At 31.3% G+C, this 18,684-nt stretch overlaps 1 protein-coding gene across 2 annotated transcripts in view; it reads right to left on the bottom strand.

Annotated features, from left to right (window-relative positions):
- LOC144841561 (ras-related GTP-binding protein C-like) overlaps window positions 1-18,684 on the bottom strand; it is a 67,927-nt gene that overhangs the window by 34,341 nt on the left and 14,902 nt on the right. For both annotated transcript variants that reach the window (XM_078697967.1, XM_078697966.1), the window contains exons 5-7: window positions 17,625-17,824; window positions 8,033-8,147; window positions 1,104-1,246 (exon numbers count right to left, since the gene is read on the bottom strand). In XM_078697967.1, the coding sequence (XP_078554093.1) occupies window positions 1,104-1,246; window positions 8,033-8,147; window positions 17,625-17,824 (458 nt within the window). The remainder of the gene's footprint in view (window positions 1-1,103; window positions 1,247-8,032; window positions 8,148-17,624; window positions 17,825-18,684) is intronic.

The following is an 18,684-nucleotide window of genomic DNA, read 5'->3' as shown; positions in this document are numbered from 1 at the left end:
TAACAATTTTAATTACAACTGGGAATGTCAAATCCCATAATAATAATTAAAAAAGAAATATTAAACAAATATGACAAAAATATACAAAAATTGCTGAAATAAAATGTGAATCGGTGGCTGGATCTCAATGATACACATTAAATAAGCAAGAAATCACAATGATAAAGTAAAACATCTAGAAATAAATATCACAGCTTTCGATGGGCAACACTGCCCTAATTTCATCAGTGTTTTCATCAAGTGAAGGCTATGGAATTTTCATGTAAATCTGAAGTCAACAGAAATAAACAAACAGGGGCAGATTCACAATTTTGAAATAAGGAGGAAGGCCCATTACATTAGTATTAGGAGTATTTGAAACACAGCAGCAAACTAAAATATAGATGGTCAAAAGATTCATGAGACTTGGCATATCTAGTTAGCCAGAAATTACGCTCCCATATATCACGCATCAATCAGCAAAATGATTATACTATTTCTGCCCGTAAACACTGAATCACACTCACAGAGCTTCAGTGTTTTTTAATTTTTTTTTCGTTCAATTCAATGCGTACAGTTATTTAAAGAGTAATAAGTGCACTCAGACTGTAAACCAATTTGTAATTTAAAACATTAATAAATTAAATGCAATGCTATACAGTATCTAGTCGAACTTTGCGGATTGTTGACATCATATCTTTTGAATTTTAATATAGGTGGACGGAGCCGGGCTGCACAATCTTAACACCTACTAGTCTGTAGCATATAGTGAATGTTTTGTCAGTTCCAGTTATTGTACATTAATATCACATTCAAATTATATTACTGTATTTCAGGATAATTTAAATATTAAGCATTAATCTGAATTGTGAAGTGCAAACAAAATATTAAAAGAACTGACAATAATATTATCTTAGATGACCATTAACCTACTTTCTGCAGACATTCACAGCATTTTAACTTGACAATTATAGATTGAAGATGATGAAGCAAATGAGGCTAAAGCAATTGGATTAGCTGGGAATATAATGACTCCAAGCCTACAGTACAATGCTTTTACTCAATGTCCAAAGGCAAGCAAATACAGTAATTCTGCAAGATCCAAAAAGAAAAATTGAACTTACCCATATATGCAGGAGACATCAATGACAACATCTATCATATCACAGCAGAGCTCATACGATTGCATGTCCACGGGTGAACTGTCAGTCGCTATGTAAATTTTGCTCACGACATCAAACAAAAATGCCTTTTCAATACCAGAATTCTGTAGATTATAAAATATTGCGAAATCAATGATTTTGCATAGATGGCAAACTCTAATGGAATCAAATCTCGGAATGTGCCTTCAAAAGGAATGGTTCCTTACGATATGGCTCGCAAATAAGTTAATCAGATATGCCAATTGCCTGATCAGCAACACTACATCAGCGCCCAACAAATCTGAGAATACCGGCGCATAATCTATTTTCAAAAAATGCAAGTACTTAATTGGAACCCGAATGCCATTCTTGACGTCTACAAAAACTGTAATATATCGAATAAGCATTTGTCATGTGGTTTGATCAAAATTATAACAATAAGCTTAAATAAAAAAGAGCTCATGTTATGACTGCTGGGTTGGTGGTGCTCTTTTCTCTATCTGTGATAAGGTATAGATGGAACTAAACTGTGCACCCCGAACAAATGAACGGAAAACTAACCACACCTCAAATTAACACAAAATATGTTGATAAACGCACAGTTGAGTTGCGTTAAGTTGAACATGTCAATCAATCAATCTTATATAATGCCGGTATCTATAAATTAACGTTCTACTTTCTGCAGAACTGAATGCAACTATTCGGCATTGCATGGCCAGTAGCGATCAGTTAGATGTTACCATTATTAGCAATTGCGCAAACTGGTTCCTACACAACTACAAATCAAGTCTTGCATGAAGTATGGTTATGTGTATAAGCTTATACTCTGTTCTATGTAAACTTAACTCTAGTTCCTATGAACACAGACTATGTCTAACAAAATGTGCGTTAATTTATCATCCATTGATATAGCGTATGTTCATTGTACATGTTTGAATACTGAACCTCTGATACTAGGTCTACTATTAGAAATGTGTCCACCACATTATTAGAGTATTTCTGTAAGTGTGAATATTTTACATAATACAAAATTAATGGAAATTTTAGATTAACCCTTAATAAAACATCAATTGCCAAAATTAAACATTCTGAATGAAATGTGAAAAGAATACTGTCGGTCACACATTTCTCGACACATTGAGAAGATAAATTTGCTGAATTTGTTTATACCTTCGGAAAGCCTCAGGTGTGTTTTATATAAACATTAAAATGACTTATGAATATGACATTTAAAGTGACCTACTCTTCACTCATACCTGATGAATATTCTAAAACACATGAAAAATGTTTAATGTACCCAATAACATCAGATTTTAATTATAATTCATTTTTACCATTAAAAACACATTCCAAATACAAGACTTTCCAGAAAAATAGACATATTAGGTCAGCCTAAAGACGTTCAGTATATGAAGAGTTGACAGTATATGAAGAGTTGACTGTATACTGTCCAGTGGAATAAAGTTACAATGTTTAAAATGCTCAATCTTAATTTTCTCATTTTGTTTGAACATGAAATTGGTCTTGCACTTTTAACTAGTGGAATAAGTTCATATGTTTAAAATGCTTAAATCTCTTGAAAGAATACAAATTATTAAAATATTCTAAAACACATGAAAAATATTTAATGTACCCAATAACATCAGATTTTAATTATAATTCATTTTTACCATTAAAAACACATTCCAAATACAAGACTTTCCAGAAAAATAGACATATTAGGTCAGCCTAAAGACGTTCAGTATATGAAGAGTTGACAGTATGAAGAGTTGACTGTATACTGTCCAGTGGAATAAAGTTACAATGTTTAAAATGCTCAATCTTAATTTTCTCATTTTGTTTGAACATGAAATTGGTCTTGCACTTTTAACTAGTGGAATAAGTTCATATGTTTAAAATGCTTAAATCTCTTGAAAGAATACAAATTATTAAAATAGTTCTGAAACATTTGGATGATAGATATTAAAAATAAATCGTTTTTAAGTATTATTATTTTTTTATTATATTATTCTGTATTATTTAGTTTTTCATTAACAGTGGAAACAAGAGAAGTCAGAGAGTTGAGACCACCGTTCAATTAAAAAGTGAAAACGAATCCAGAATTGTGAATTGTTTAGTGTCCAAAATGATGGCCAGTTGCAAAGATATAGCGAAAAGGGATTATTAGAAAAATTGTGTGTAGGCCATGTACCTGATTACAACAAGTTTGTCAGACAATAATTAAATAAATAGTTCAAGGTAATGAGATATGCGCCATCTGATGATGACCTAATTAATGTTGAAATATTGCATTTTGAAAAAAATTGTATGCATGTACACTAATACATAACTTTACACTGCCAACAAATGTCGATCAGTGTATTAACAACTTAAAAAGTTACTTGGGTCGCTGAACTACATATGTGAGGTAGATTGCATTCAGCTTCAATTCAACTCTGGAACGACATGTCTGTCTGTCTTCACAATGAAACTAATAAATGTTGAATTATTATAATGGAAAGAGTCCTGCATTATGTTTTGCTGGATTATATTCTCACTCTCTATTATATTTTTTATTAATTTGATTTTACAACAAACATTAATTTTAGAGTGTTGTTTAGTGAGTTTAAAACAATTTTTTTGAGCAGACATGTTACTACTCAATGCGTGAGAGGGCAGTGTTATGACTAAAAACATTAAAAATGCGGTTGTCTACAGTATTTATTTTGGGAGTGTATCACGTAACCTGTGTAATAATTTTCATACTGTACTTAAAAATGTGTTCCTTTTTGATTTACTTTTTGCTAAAATTCTTGCTTTTTTAATCATTCCTGGAAACATTGAGCAACATTCAACATATAGGGTATGTTACAAACCTCTGGCTTTTCCAAGAAAGCTACCATATAAAACTGAAATCCAATTGCACCCTAATTTCCAATAAATCTATACTTACTTTATTTAACCTTTATTTGGGATTGATACTGCAGTTCAATAAACTGTGTTATAACATGGGTTCAAGGATGTTAGCCAATCAGATGCGCTGAAATGAGTCATGTGTGCGCTTTTTATTTCTTCAATATCATGCACTGGAGTGCAAAAAGTGCGCAGCAAAAAGAAATTTGTTATAATTTATTCACTTAGTTAATAATCATTTTTTTTTAGCAGCAGAAACAAGACAAGAGTGCATTAGATACAAATAATTTCAAAGAATTTTAAAATTATTCACAATATATAATGGAAACAATGAAAGGATTAAACAGTTAAGTCGCCAAAGATATGTTTTAGAATAATTAAACATTGTAAAATGCATGAGCATGTCCTTATCTATTAGAATTCAATAAAAATGCTTTATTTTGAGTGTTCAACATTCCCTTTTAATATATATTTTAATAATCGAAAAACATATGCTTTTAAACAAAAGGTAAAATGAATTTCTGAATCGACCTAATTTAGAACATAAAAGCAGAATGCACTTTAAAGTGATATTATCATGAAAGTCATGACTGTTATTGCAATAAGTAGTTTCCGACTATACCTAATGTAATGTATGTTTGCAGATAAAAGTTTGTTAGTGTGTTTACAAGATTTTACCTGAACTAAATCTAGCTAGGACCAGGGAAGAGTATTTAATTTAACTCTTCCCTGCTAGGACTATATAGCAAAATATTATTTAGAATAAAAATTGTGTAATAGTAACCTGTAAAAATACAATTATTAAACATAATTTTAGATAAAACACAGAGCATAATATACACTACTCAGGTTGCTGTTCATATCTTCCTATGTTTTTCAGGGCTAGAAATTTCTTTTTTTATCCACTAGCAAACCAATGCTTATATTTATAAAAAATGAGCAAGTCAACTAGAAAGCAAGAACATTTGTGTGAAGAATGTATTGTCCCTTAAAAAAATGAAAATGAAGAAGTCATAGTTATATTATTACATTAAAATATTCAACAACAAAATTGACAACATCTTTAATTCTACAAGTTTTATCTTATTTTAGCAGATCAAATCTATAATCTACTAGCAAATTTCGAGTCTTGGGAATATAACAATTTCAACTCCTTACTACATTCTCCAGGTCATTTTGCGCTTCACAAAAAAAAAATTGCGCTTCATCAACAATTACATGAATATCAAAATGGTCACAACTGATTTTGTTTATATTCTTGCCTATCCAATAATGCATTAGCTATAAATAACATTTGCTACAGCCCATCAAAATGTAGTAGATCATCATGAAATATCATTGAATGATAAAACAGTGATTAGCTACAATTACAGCAGCAACATGTTGCCCCACATATCCCGACCTTAGATGTTTACTGGACACGTCAAAATATTTTCAATTCTTTAATTGGATGAAACATCTATTGTTTGACTGATGCTATTGGCCATGTATCAATTATAAAGAGGCATTTAGACATCACATACATTACACATACAGTTCAAGGTCCCCTCACTAGACAGTAATAAAGTGTCTATGTTTTACTATATTAAAGTTTGTACACATCTCAATTATGTTACATAAACACTGTGAAAATAGCACTTGATGCACTGGAAGAACAAATAAAGCATATGGACCATTTTAAGTGTTTTCAAATCGTGCCCAGATTTGGGCCGGCGACCAGAGAAAAATATTTAATAGCTTCCTTTCACATGGAGCACGAATTTGGTTATCTGGTATAAAGCGAGGTTTCATTCTTGCTCACTGTTCATTGGTCAAAAGAAAACAAATTGCTTCTTGATCCATCGCCCTGAATTCGGGAGTCTGAACGAACCAGGTAATAGAAGGTTAGGTTCATTTATGTTTGGGAGCTGAGTTATTCATTTAGGGAATTAGTAATGTGTTTAGTAGGACCCAGGGATAAAGTATGCTTAATTTAAAAGGAAAAAATTGAAGAACTCGTGGAGTAATCAACATTTAAAAATAATATCTGAATAACATCATTACAATAAATCATTCAAGTCCTTTCCAATATTGTGGATGAAAGTATAGCATGTAAAGAATCACCCCATCAAGGAGTTTTTATAAAAAAACTTTCACTACGAAAAATTAATGCATTAATGCATTAATTTTTCAAAGATATTACAACTGAACAAACATACAGAATAATAATGAACTGTAGCAGACTAGCTTATAACATGCTGGCCTTCTAATTTATATCATTGTAATGATTTGTATTAGGAAATATGCTGATATTATAGCTAATATCTATAAATCTTCGGTACAGACAGTGCTGAGGTCTTAACTGGTAAATGAACTTGCAAAACTCTGCAAAACTCTGCAAAACTAACAACTATAAAACTAACAACTATAAAACTAACCACCAAAAGAAAAAACGGAACATTACGCCTAAAAGATATTGATTTAACATGATAATGCCCTTGTGTTTCACACATGAATATGCCTGTAATATAGATGGTAATGTTTGAAACAAAGAGGGCGGCATGTAAATAACAGGATCATCTTGTAAAAAATATCTTTGATTATCTGTGATTAAAGTTGATAGCTAAAGTGTTTCAAAATTTGTCAAATTTTGAGTAAACAAATGTAACAGCTCAATTTTCATAAACACCTGGAGAGCAACTGACAGCATTAACTATGCCTTTGGTGATTCTAACATTATTCAATTATAAAACTTTAGTTTTAAGTTTTTTCTGATCATGATTGTAAAGCCCTTTCTAACATATCGGCAATGCGCAGTCATACTAGAATGGTTTCCGGCATTCATTCACATTAAATTACTAGGTCGCCAGGTGGTCTAGGTAATGACCTTTTCAGATAAAGAAAACCAGAGTGCCATAGCCAGAGAAATGAAGTGGTGCAGTGGTCGTAAGAAAAAGAAACAACCTCTGCACAGGGTTGTCTTAGGCTTCTGTGAAAAAGTGGTGAGGTTGAAACCATACCAACTGTACTGGTGGCTACGGCCCTGAACCATACTGGCATGGTTAGGAGTAAATTACAGAAACTGTCAAAAAGGGGCTTCAGTGTGACTGGGATAGCTTTCTACCTTGATTGTGTAAATGAAAAACCAATTAAAACACAAGTAATGCAAATAGTTGACAAATGGAAACAAGGTGACAAAAAAGGAAATACGATGGATACGGTGGATAAATCAGTTTAGATGTGCATGATCGAGCCAATTCGTTTGGATAGTAAAAACTTCAGATCATAATCATAAAAAAATACATTAAGTAAAAGCTGAGTCGGAAACTTAGTTTTATGATCTTTCCAAAAGCCACTAAATACGTAGATTGAAACGCAACATAATTCAAATGCATTTTATAAGTTTGTAGTAGTATATCTTTAAAAAAAACTTGATTTAATAGATCCTAGAAGTATTTTTATACTAATTGCTTTCTCTGGATTTAAGTTGGCCATAAAATTAATAATTTGATATATTAGAGGGCGTGCAACCTCAATAAACTTGGTCGTAAAATCATCAAGAAAGTTTTGTGATGAATAAAATCAATATCTTTGGTATGAGTAGGCTTCAATAGTTTTTTTTAAACGAAAGAGTTTAAAAAACTCCTGAAGCATACTCATACTGTACCAAAGATAATTGACCTTTCTTTTTATTGGCTTTCATATGATCGGTTATTATGTATGGTCGCTGACTTTGAAGATACTGTAGCAGCAATACTTTATTTATCCAATCAATACCAGGTTTGCTCTTCCTTGGGCCATGATGTAATTGTAAGGTAAGATTTCAAAATGATCCAGATTCCAATATAGTAGAACCTCCCTTTTGGCACAACACCACAGACAACCACAAATCAGGGGGCCCCTAAACGGAGGCACTCTATTGGGTTCGTAAAGTGTCCCCTAGGAGATCTACTGCATCTTTTCAAATCAAAGCAATGATTTGGTTTCATTCTCTAATTAATCTTACACCTACATTAGTTTCTATATATTAAAATACTTACTGCAATTAGGATGTTTAGGAGATGTTCAAGCGTTGGTAATTGAGGTATTAATTTCTGCACAACTTTGCTGAACGCTTCAAAGATGGAGTGATCGTATATACTGGTTAAGTAAAAACTGAAAGACAAAAAAAAGTTAAATATATACTATAAATAAATTATATTTCTATGCTACAATTGTAAATGTTGAGCAAATATTTTTCTTACAAAGAAAATAATAAACATGCAGCATTTTATAGTTGACGTTTACACTACAGGCTATAGCGACAATTACGGTTGGGCAGTTTTCAAACTTGACATTTGACCTAAACTTTGGCTTCAGATTTTCCTTTTACATACTTATTGTTACTTCAATAAGATTGAATATCATTGAAAATATATGTTGAGATAGTCATTATTGGGTTCTGCCAAAAGCAACAACTGTTGCTTCAATACTTGTTGCTATATCCCTATATTAATAGCAAAAAGGTTAATCTGAATCTCTGTATAGTATTCAAATAATTTTTCTTTTGGATGATCCAAAAGAAAAATTATTTGAAGCCCTATATTAGTTACAAACAACATTTTGTAGCCAGAAGGTATAAAAAACAAGAAAAAAAAATTATATCATGATATGCTTCAACCATAACACATCTCAATATTAGCAATACAATGCCTCTAGCGAACCTGATTACAATCATTTTAACATCATATTATGATAGTACATTATAATGTTTTAATGGTGTTTCAAAGTTCATTTCAGCACCTTTTAAATGTGTTTGTTCAAACAGGCCTTAATGCTAAAAATATTAAGATGAGGCAAAACCATTAAACACATATTATTAAACACCACCCGTTCATTCATCAATATCTAAATACCAGATTTTACACATTAAATAAGCTGTTAATCACAGTGCTGTTGTAAACATTATTCTTCTAATATTCAAGTTAAAGTTGAAAGATATAAATTCGAAGGAAAAACAGTAACGGAAAAACAATAACTTCCTTTAAACATGTGTCTTAATCTAAAGTATGGTTTGCAGTAGTATGACTCTATGAGTATACCATGTATGACCTAAGTAACTTAAGTCTCAACTTCGTCTTCTACTGTACTACTACAATTGTCTACTGTACTAGAGTTACATCAAAAGGAGGCAGGCTTGAAAAGTTAAAAGAACTTAATTAAACAATACTGATTGACACTGACATTGACATTGGAAAGATGATCTAATACCATACATTGGAACGGCTGCATGGACTAGGACAGCAAGAAATGGAAATGTTATGAGGAGGGCTTCTTTCAACATATTGATGAACTATGCCTAGATATATAGATTGACACTAATATGATAATTTAGACACTTGAATAACGAAGTATTGTTCTTCCCACTTATCACTAAGTTTACACCACCCCAAAGAAATTAAAATATCTATAACTATGTTTTAATATCTGCGGAAAGTAAAACATTCTTCCAAGTCTGTTTACAGTATTTGGAGATAGTTTGCAACAGAGTCACAGTAATTACCTCACTCTATGGTAAATATAATATCAATTCCGTCATCTGAAATAATCTGTAATTTATTTACTTTGTTAATATGGTAGATTAAATGGTAATCATTTGAATGCCTTTAATGTGAATTAGATAACAAAATAAAAATTGGTAATAAACTAAATCCTAGTTAATAATATTATAATCTTTGTCGTAAATGCATTCTAGTCAAAAAATCAATTAAATGTAGTTTTTATGGTTTGCTGTGAGTCCAAGGTTGTCCTTAACTACACTATGCAAATTCAATAACAATTAAAATTGATAAACTGTGATTGTGAACTTAAAAATAAAGTATGTCAAGAAAAAGTAAAAAGACAAAATATGAGTTCGCCTTGCAGTTGTTTCAACCATTAATAAACCTGGATATTGTTGTAGATTATTGTAATTTTGTTAATATAAATTCAATAATATTGACATTTACAGTAGAATGCCTGTTTAAACACATGCAATGCCATTGTCAATTAATTAAGAATAAACTCAATAATAAATAATACTAATAAACAAGTCTCATGTGAAAATTATGATTTTCTATTTAAACCGGGAGCATCCTATATTCACGAGACTATACAGAACATACTGTACACAGCTGAGCATTTATGTACAGTACTGTAGTAGGTAGTACGATAGAAATATGGTATAAAGCTTGACACAATTCATTCAATAAAAAATTACATTTGGTGGTTTGAAACCCGAAAATAGTATTACTAGGCATACAGTACAGTAGGTCAATCGACTCTGGGCTCTATCATAACAAAGCGACACAACTGTAACATTGTGCATGACAGCCAACATAAAAAGTGAATGACATTGATTCGAACATCTGAACTATCCGATATCTGGCAAATAAATTATATTACTACCAAAATCTGATTCTACTATAACTAAAAACGTATAGAAAACCTATTTTTTAGAAATATAAATTACGAATTCAATCACAAAATACAGGAACGAATAAAATAGATGCATCATCACTGCATAAGGCTGTATCATCGTTTCTATTTCAATTCCAATTCTAGAACACACACTAATAGTTCTCAAAACATCATTTTTTAAATTGTATACAATTTGTATACAATAGGAATATTTTTTAATTTAAAGTGTTCCTCTAGTGAATGTGGTTGGCGAGGCCATCAATCCATATTCTCAAATTATTAGAACTTAAACTTGCCATTTTATTACATGTTAATACACTAATCATAAAATACTTTTTGAAATCAGGAAAATAAAAAATATACACTTACTGTACTATAGTGTAATATAACGATTATCAACTTTTTTTTTTATTTTAAAAATTAAAAACACGAAGTTTAAAACCAATAGTGTCATCATAGTACATATTGTTTGTCAACAGACATTTGCACCTGTCATTCAAATGGGCCTCAACAGTCATATTTTTGAAAACAGGAAATTAAAAATGTAATTTACAAGCTGAAATGTACTAAATAAGATTATTAGCAATAGCTTGCATCTTTTTCTTTCCCATTCAGTAATAGTGACATTATAAATTAGGTTACAAATGCAGATTAATGCAATTTGCCTGACCGTATTTTTGGTAGCCGTTGGCAATTAATGTTTTGACATAGAAAGTATGTTTCAACAACAGTACCTTATACAAACATGAAATTCAAATTTAGCTATTATGAAAACAATGAATCAATCAATGTTGTTTTGGTAATCATGTGTATCTTATTCCATCTACTAATTACTCGTTCCAATAACAACTAAAAATAAACATCTTAAAAAACAAATTTTGCATATGAACAACAAGTATACTGAGATAAATTTTTCTTTTTTTAAAGTCAATAAGCAGTCAGTTGACTGATAGAGATCGAAACGTTTGAGTAAGTAATCCACTTTTACACTATGAGCTCTTTAAAAAAAAAATTGTATTTTTATACTTGATGTTGATGCAAAATTTGCATCTAAAAGAAATTCTTGGAACAAGTATATTTCGGCCACCATCGTAAATGGACAAAAATGTGTTTAAATGGTTATTCTCTCATATTTTCATTTCATGCTAGGCCTAGTAACAGTATTGAAAAATTACCGCCACCGCATTTTAGACAGCGATCTCTATATTCATTGCCAGGTGTAAAAGCAATAAACACATTCATGAATTTTGTTTTTCGTTATTGCATTTGTTTTTAAATAAACATCATAATGTACAATTGCATCAAATGTCAACATTGCAACTTGCAGTTATGTACAAAATAAATTCTAATTTTTGTGTACTATCCCAGTATCACAAGTAAATGAAATCTGAAGGCAACGTAAAGTCTGCTTACACAAAGTAATTGACCTACTTTTTAAATGACCTAATTTAGTTGGTTTAATTAAAATGTATCATACCAAAAACACAATAATTCAGATTATTGTGTAAACAATTTCTGAGAGATGACTAGGAATGGTCATTTTACTGCAGGGCCCGAGTTGGCCTACTTTTAATGTCGCCCTATTTTAGATGGCATTAAGTTTAGTTGAATGTTCTCCTTTCAGATACTGTAGCACAATGTAGAAAAAACAAACATTACCAGCAATGAATTTGGTCCCACTCTAAAGTGGGACCAAATTTTGGTGACTTAAGGGTTGGTTTAATCAGATAGCATGAAGATATTACTCAAGAATAGAGCGTGCAGAGAATGAAGCGTCATTTTTTCGCAAGGATTGGCCAACTTTTAAAGTGGGACCAAATTTATGCAGTTTTTGGCCTACTGTACAAACTGTACAGTAAAACTATAGATTTTATGTGACGAGCAATGATTTAAAAAATGGCATTATCTGAAAACATTCTGTTTTATTTTAAATTGATACCACTAACGCTTCAGCACCTACTGTAACAGGTATAGACCCATAGCAGGAAACACTATTTATAATAATGTATTTTATGCATTGTAAAATTCATGAACATAAAACCGAGCAGTGTAGGTAAAATGTAGGTCTTCCGCATTGAAAACAGTAGCTGTAATATTAATACAGATTCACTCATTAAGACTAAAAGCCAAGTTCAATCTATCTAGGTTGGGTTATACTTGAAAGAAGTTGCCATAATATATCGGCCACATAACTCGAGGCTACAGACTATACCATTGACATAATGGAATCAATTAGATCCCAAATAATCTTGTGTCTATGGCGCGTTTGTCACATGCGCAAACTGTTTGCTTACGAGACGTGATCATTGACCTTTTGGTAAAATATTATGAGCAACGTAGGTGGCAGTTATTGGCAATTTGAAAAGTCTTCAATCATACGTGTCAAAAGTGTATCTGCAGTGTTGTACTTAGATTAGAAGTGACTCCATGAGATGAGAAAGTAATGAAGAAAATGTCACTGTAGTGATTGAATGGCCAGTGAAATTGAACTGGCACTGTTTATTGTTTTATAATTAATATAAAGAAAAATGTATTATTATTATTACTTGCTTGCACTGATGAAGGGCTAGTGTTGCCCGAAAGCTCTGCTACTTTTTCTGGCTGTTTCACTTTTTGCGTTTTGATTTAGCTTTTTGCTTATTTTATTTTGTATAGTCTATTGAGATCCAGCCACTGATACCCACAGCATTGTCATTATTTTCAGTAATCTGCCTTTGGATTGGATAACAATGAAATGGTTATTATTATTACTATTATTATTGTCACAAATTCAATAATTGTATTAATCTGCTGAAGATGAAATGAATAAATAGTGGTTAACTCAACAAAAGAGAAAAAAAAAATCTGCCTTTGGATTATTATATTATTAACGTGTAATTCCTCCTAAAACAAATTGACCAATAATATAGCCGTTCGAACAACTTTTATTTTTCTCAAACATTTTTCAGATTAAAAATATTGCCATTTTTCTAGATGGCATATGTTAAGAAGATTATAATTTATAATGTCAACATTATGTTCGTATGATGATTGAATAAAAAAGGTCTGATGTCTCTAGACTAAAAGACATCAAACCGTCAGGTCCCTTTACATAATGAGATTAAAACCTGGTTAATTTGAACTAGGGACAACAAACCGTCTGGTCCCTTCAAATAATGAGATAAAAATCAGATTTTCTATGATGAATTAAATTGACAGATGTTGTAAGCGGCAACAAGTATTCTGGCTTTATTAATAATTCATAAAACTACATTTTAAAGTAATAATTAATAAGAGAAACTAAAATTAAAAAGAAAAAGCAATAAAAGAAAATTTATTGTATTATACTATTTTTAGAGAACTGATCTAAGCTCAGAACTAGAAAAGACCAGTTTTTCCTTTTCTCCATGTCAAACAAAATAGTTAATTAATATGTACTGTATATTACCTAAAAGTTCACTGTAATGTAAGGTAGTTCCAACATCAACCACATTTTAGTTAAAATTTAATCCAATTTTGTATATAATGATTTTTCTAATGTAGCAGAAAAGAGCAAAAATATACATCATATAAAATTGATAATTTTCATTTATAAAATTTTTTCATATTCAATGAGGTAGAAACTTATTGAATGAATATCTCTCAAACGATTACAAACCCATATGTCAAATGTTAGGCAACTGATGGTGCTTAGATTTTGATACTAGATCAGTATGTACACTTTAGCTTGGTTCTTGAATATCAACCAGCATACCGCGTCTACAAAAAGCTGCGAAATAGTACTTTCAACCATGGAGGTATAAAAATAGAAGGAGAGAGCTCCCAAGATAAGCCTTTGTAGTACTGTAGTCCGCCGCCTCATAAATATATATATATATACCTCCATGTTTCAACCACCAGTTCTGGTCACACAATATCATGTCTACTGTATGTCTATCTATGAAAAAAAAATTACTAAGTGCTGACCATTAGAACTCCAATCATTGAAATAGGAGAACATATTGCATGACTGGACAGAGGAAATGAATGAGTTCACATTATGAAAGCAGATTACCTATGAATTGATTTTAATGTAACAATCAATGATTTTGATGTCAGCCAATGACCAACCATGACAGTGACCAAATGAACAGACACAATAGATCTGTTACATTACAACTTTTAATTGCTGCATCTGAACACCTTTAATTCCATGAATGACCCAGCTACCCACCTTATCTACAATACTGTACACACTGAACATCATACAGTAAGATTACACAAAGAGCAATACTGTACCTACAATATGCAAATCTAGGGTAAATGACAAATCAGTACATCACAAGAATTGCCAAAAGCCAATTGAATCATTTGTCATAAAGTAGTTTAATAGGACATCTTTATGAGTGTATTTAAAAGAAATGGAGATGAAATGTTGGCATCAGACAAGATTTGAATTCAAACACATGGTAGCAGCCCAATAGAAAAACCATGCCAGGATTTTAGCGGGATCCTATCCTTTCAATGAAGGTTTGTAGTCAGGATTCCTGTTCAAACATGACTGGATCCAGATTTGAAATCCCGATTATTCGAGATAGAAACATACTCTGTGTACACATTTGTGGTTCTCAAAAAGTGTACTAATTCTTTTGGGGTATAGGTTTGAATGTGGCACTATGTTCACTGGCACCATGTCCAGTGGCACTATGTTCTATGTATTTTGGTGGGGGGGGGGGGGGGGGGAAGCAATAGATAATGAATAATACAATTAACATTACTGAGCAACTGTAATTTTCCAATTGCTTGATAGCTATTATAAGCATATTCTTCTCCCTGCCATTGCGTTTCACAATCAAGATATATTTCTTAAACGCTGTTGGCTATTCCATGCTGTATCTTGTAAACATGACATATCCTTGATACTTCAATTTATTTATTAACATTCATAAATTTTGATTTAAGTAACGTTGTCATTTGTAAGTGCAATACAAAGAAGTAAAAATTCAAATTTATCTAGTAATTGTCGATGACCTTGATACAATAAGACATAAAAGGTTCAAAATGATTTTAAAAAGAACTTTGCATTGGCAATGTACAGTATTGTATTTCTACTCCTTTTTTTTGCATTAGTGAACCTTCTTATTTTAATAATAATCAAAAACATTGATTGTTTTTAAATAATGTTGATGAAACTGCATTGCCCACTACTAATTTAAATATAAAATGACATTCTCTTGTTGTTTACAAATGTATTTTTACTGTTGTAAATACTATTCCACTGATTATATACTGTAGTACAGTTTAATACAGTACAATTACGAATTAAAATGGTATACAATTTAAAAATTCAAAAATGCAGTATGATACATTCAGTGGTGCTATCTTTTTCATCATATTGTGGAGTTATGTTCTTCGTTTTGTGCTATGTTCAGATGCAAATTCTGCAGCAATATGTTCGCAGTGCCAGCCACTATGTTCGCAGTGCCACTATGTTCGCAGTGCCACTATGTTCGCAGTGCCACTATGTTCAGTGGCACTATGTTCAGTGCCACTATGTTCAGTGCCACTATGTTTGCAGTGCCACTATGTTCTGTGGCACAATGTTGTGGTGCTTATGTTCAAAATAGTTTTTTAAAAATGTATTTTTATTCTTCTTTTCTTCATGTTCTGTGGCAACGTGTTGTGCTATGTTCAGCTACAACATTTTGCGGTGCTAAATTCTGCTGATACAGTGATACTATAATCATGTGCTATTTACTGTAGCATTACTTTGTTCAGTGGCACTTCTAAAGCTGTGTCAACATTTTCCAATCTATTGTACATTCTAATTGGGAAAAAAGATTGCATTTTGCAAATAGCAAATTCAAAAAATTAATGAAAGGATGTATAACTGGAAAAAGCACTTCTACCAAACTTACAGTGCATTTGGAAGAAAAAAAACACTGCACTATTTACACCATGGTAAAAAAAAAAGTCACGTTCAAAGACTAATTACAACTTCATATGGCAATATATTGGACAAAAAGAAAGTGACTGAAATAGCTATATGCATGGACGATGGACATGTCTAGAGAGTCATCAATGGACGTTCGGCACAAATGCTATAACATCAAACAGATTTATCCGAAGTTAACAGAAAACACCTGTCTAAATATTATATTATACAAATTAATGTATTAAACAAATATTATCAATGTAAACATTAAAGATCTACTGACATAAATCTTACTAAAAAAAGTTTTGATTCATGCGGCAATTAGTAATTACGTATTTTAGATACCTGGAAATTGGCAAAACTGTGTGTTTCCACGCAACGTCAAAATCGATTATTAAGCTCAGTAAACTAACAAATAAACAAAGACATTGTCAAGTGTCGATTTATGAAAGGCAGATCTAGATACAAGAAACTTGGAAGCATTTGTTGTGACGTCAATTCTACGGGGACCACGCATAAACCTACATTCTAGCATCATTCTACCATTAACTATAATCACATCAGAATATATGCAAAAATCAGATCCACTCAACAAATGGTTGTTAGAAGAAACAGTAGAGAGCCAAAAGGTTGTGATAATGTATGCATTCATATGAGAAAAATCAGTAAACAATAATATATACAGGAGATATTTTCACCATAGCCTGGCAAAATGTAATATAATGTCCATCTACTAAGTTGTATACATTTATAAAGTGGTATAAAATGAAAAAGCGATAAAACCAAGACTGTCGTTAAAACTTTTCAAATAAAAATTTCACTGACATTATGACACATACATGAAAGATATGTGCACAACTGTCTATACAACTGTTGAGTTGTTAATGCCTTCTTTGAAAAAAAAATAATCTGTGTAGGATCTGTGTAAATGAAGAAAGTAAAACAAGAAAAACCTTGGCAGCAAATTCATTTAATTAATTACATTTATGCTAACGTTGGCAAACACTCACTGATCATGTGGTCATAGACAGTAAAAAATGACTGTATTTAGGGGGCACTATATTGAATATAAAAAGAGAGATTTTTTAACCTGCGCTAATTTCAATAATAAAATTGTTAAAGGAGTGTTAAATGATTAGGGTCAAAGGTCACACTATTCATCCATCGGTGTTCTGTTCTTGATGGACCTCAATTGATGGAGTTGTTTTATTAATAGTGCACTGGAAAAAACTAAAACTGTAAGATAATTTATCAGAAAATGTTTAAAACTGCTACAAATGAAACTTTTCTTTTGTACTCACCTTAAATGAATGTTTTGCAAACCAGCATCCGTTAAGTCGTCATTAGCTCGTTGATGAATATCACGTTGAGTATCGATTTTATGATCATCGGAAAGTCCGTCCACTTTGTGTATGAAAACTTCGAACTTGATGTTTGGATTCACTTTGTACGCTCTCGACACAGTCATGTGAAGTCTAGCCAGAGCATCCATGTAGTCATCCTATAATAAGAGATTAAATAAGAAATATTAATAAGAAAAATTATACAATGTATAGTACTATACAATATAGATCAAATGATTTTTAATAAATTTTACAATTTAAAGTAATCCAACTTACTAACTGATTCTCGGTGTTGTATCTCCACATTTGATTATTTTTGCCAAGTGTCATAGGGACATTTCTTAATACACCATCTTATGTTTATCACATGTGGTGGCTGTATCATGCAAGATTAGGGTTGTAAGCAATAAAATGTGAAATGCATGGTAATTTCCTATGATGATACTAAAATAATGTAGATACAGTACTGAAAATCAGCTACTTACTTTTTATTTCTTTTTATCAACAATTTAGGAACCTCATGCATACCATAAAAAGACAATTTTTTTTCCGCTCTAACGTTGATACAATTTTTTGCTTAACGACCATCTATCTTTTGTTCTGAACCTAAACACTTTGTCTATCCTTCCTCCTAACAATAGCAGTAGTGAGGTATCTTATTCATGTTGTCAGGCAGGACAAATTTAAATTCTTAACCTCTAGGTAGGGTTTAAAACCTGACGGTGTGATGATGTATAATTGAGCCTCCAAGGATTTTTATTCTATTTTTATACTTGGGGATTTTTTTAGAATTTTCTTTGAAAAACATAATACCATTAAACAACTAAGCAATAACATTTTTTAATAAATCAAAGGTTCCATAAAAGTCAGATCACAAAGTTATTATGCAAAGTCGTTACAAACTTAATATAAATTACATAGCTTTTTTATAATAACTCCTGTCCTGTAACACAGGCATGAACAAATGTTTAAACACACTGCATTCAACAAACGACTATGTTTAAAATTATAGTAAGAC

The sequence above is a fragment of the Antedon bifida genome, chromosome 4, assembly GCF_963402885.1.
Source record: "Antedon bifida chromosome 4, ecAntBifi1.1, whole genome shotgun sequence".
Classification (NCBI taxonomy): Eukaryota; Metazoa; Echinodermata; class Crinoidea; order Comatulida; family Antedonidae; genus Antedon; species Antedon bifida.
Note: the sequence above shows the minus strand (reverse complement) of the source record. Positions and strands in the feature narration are given on the sequence as shown.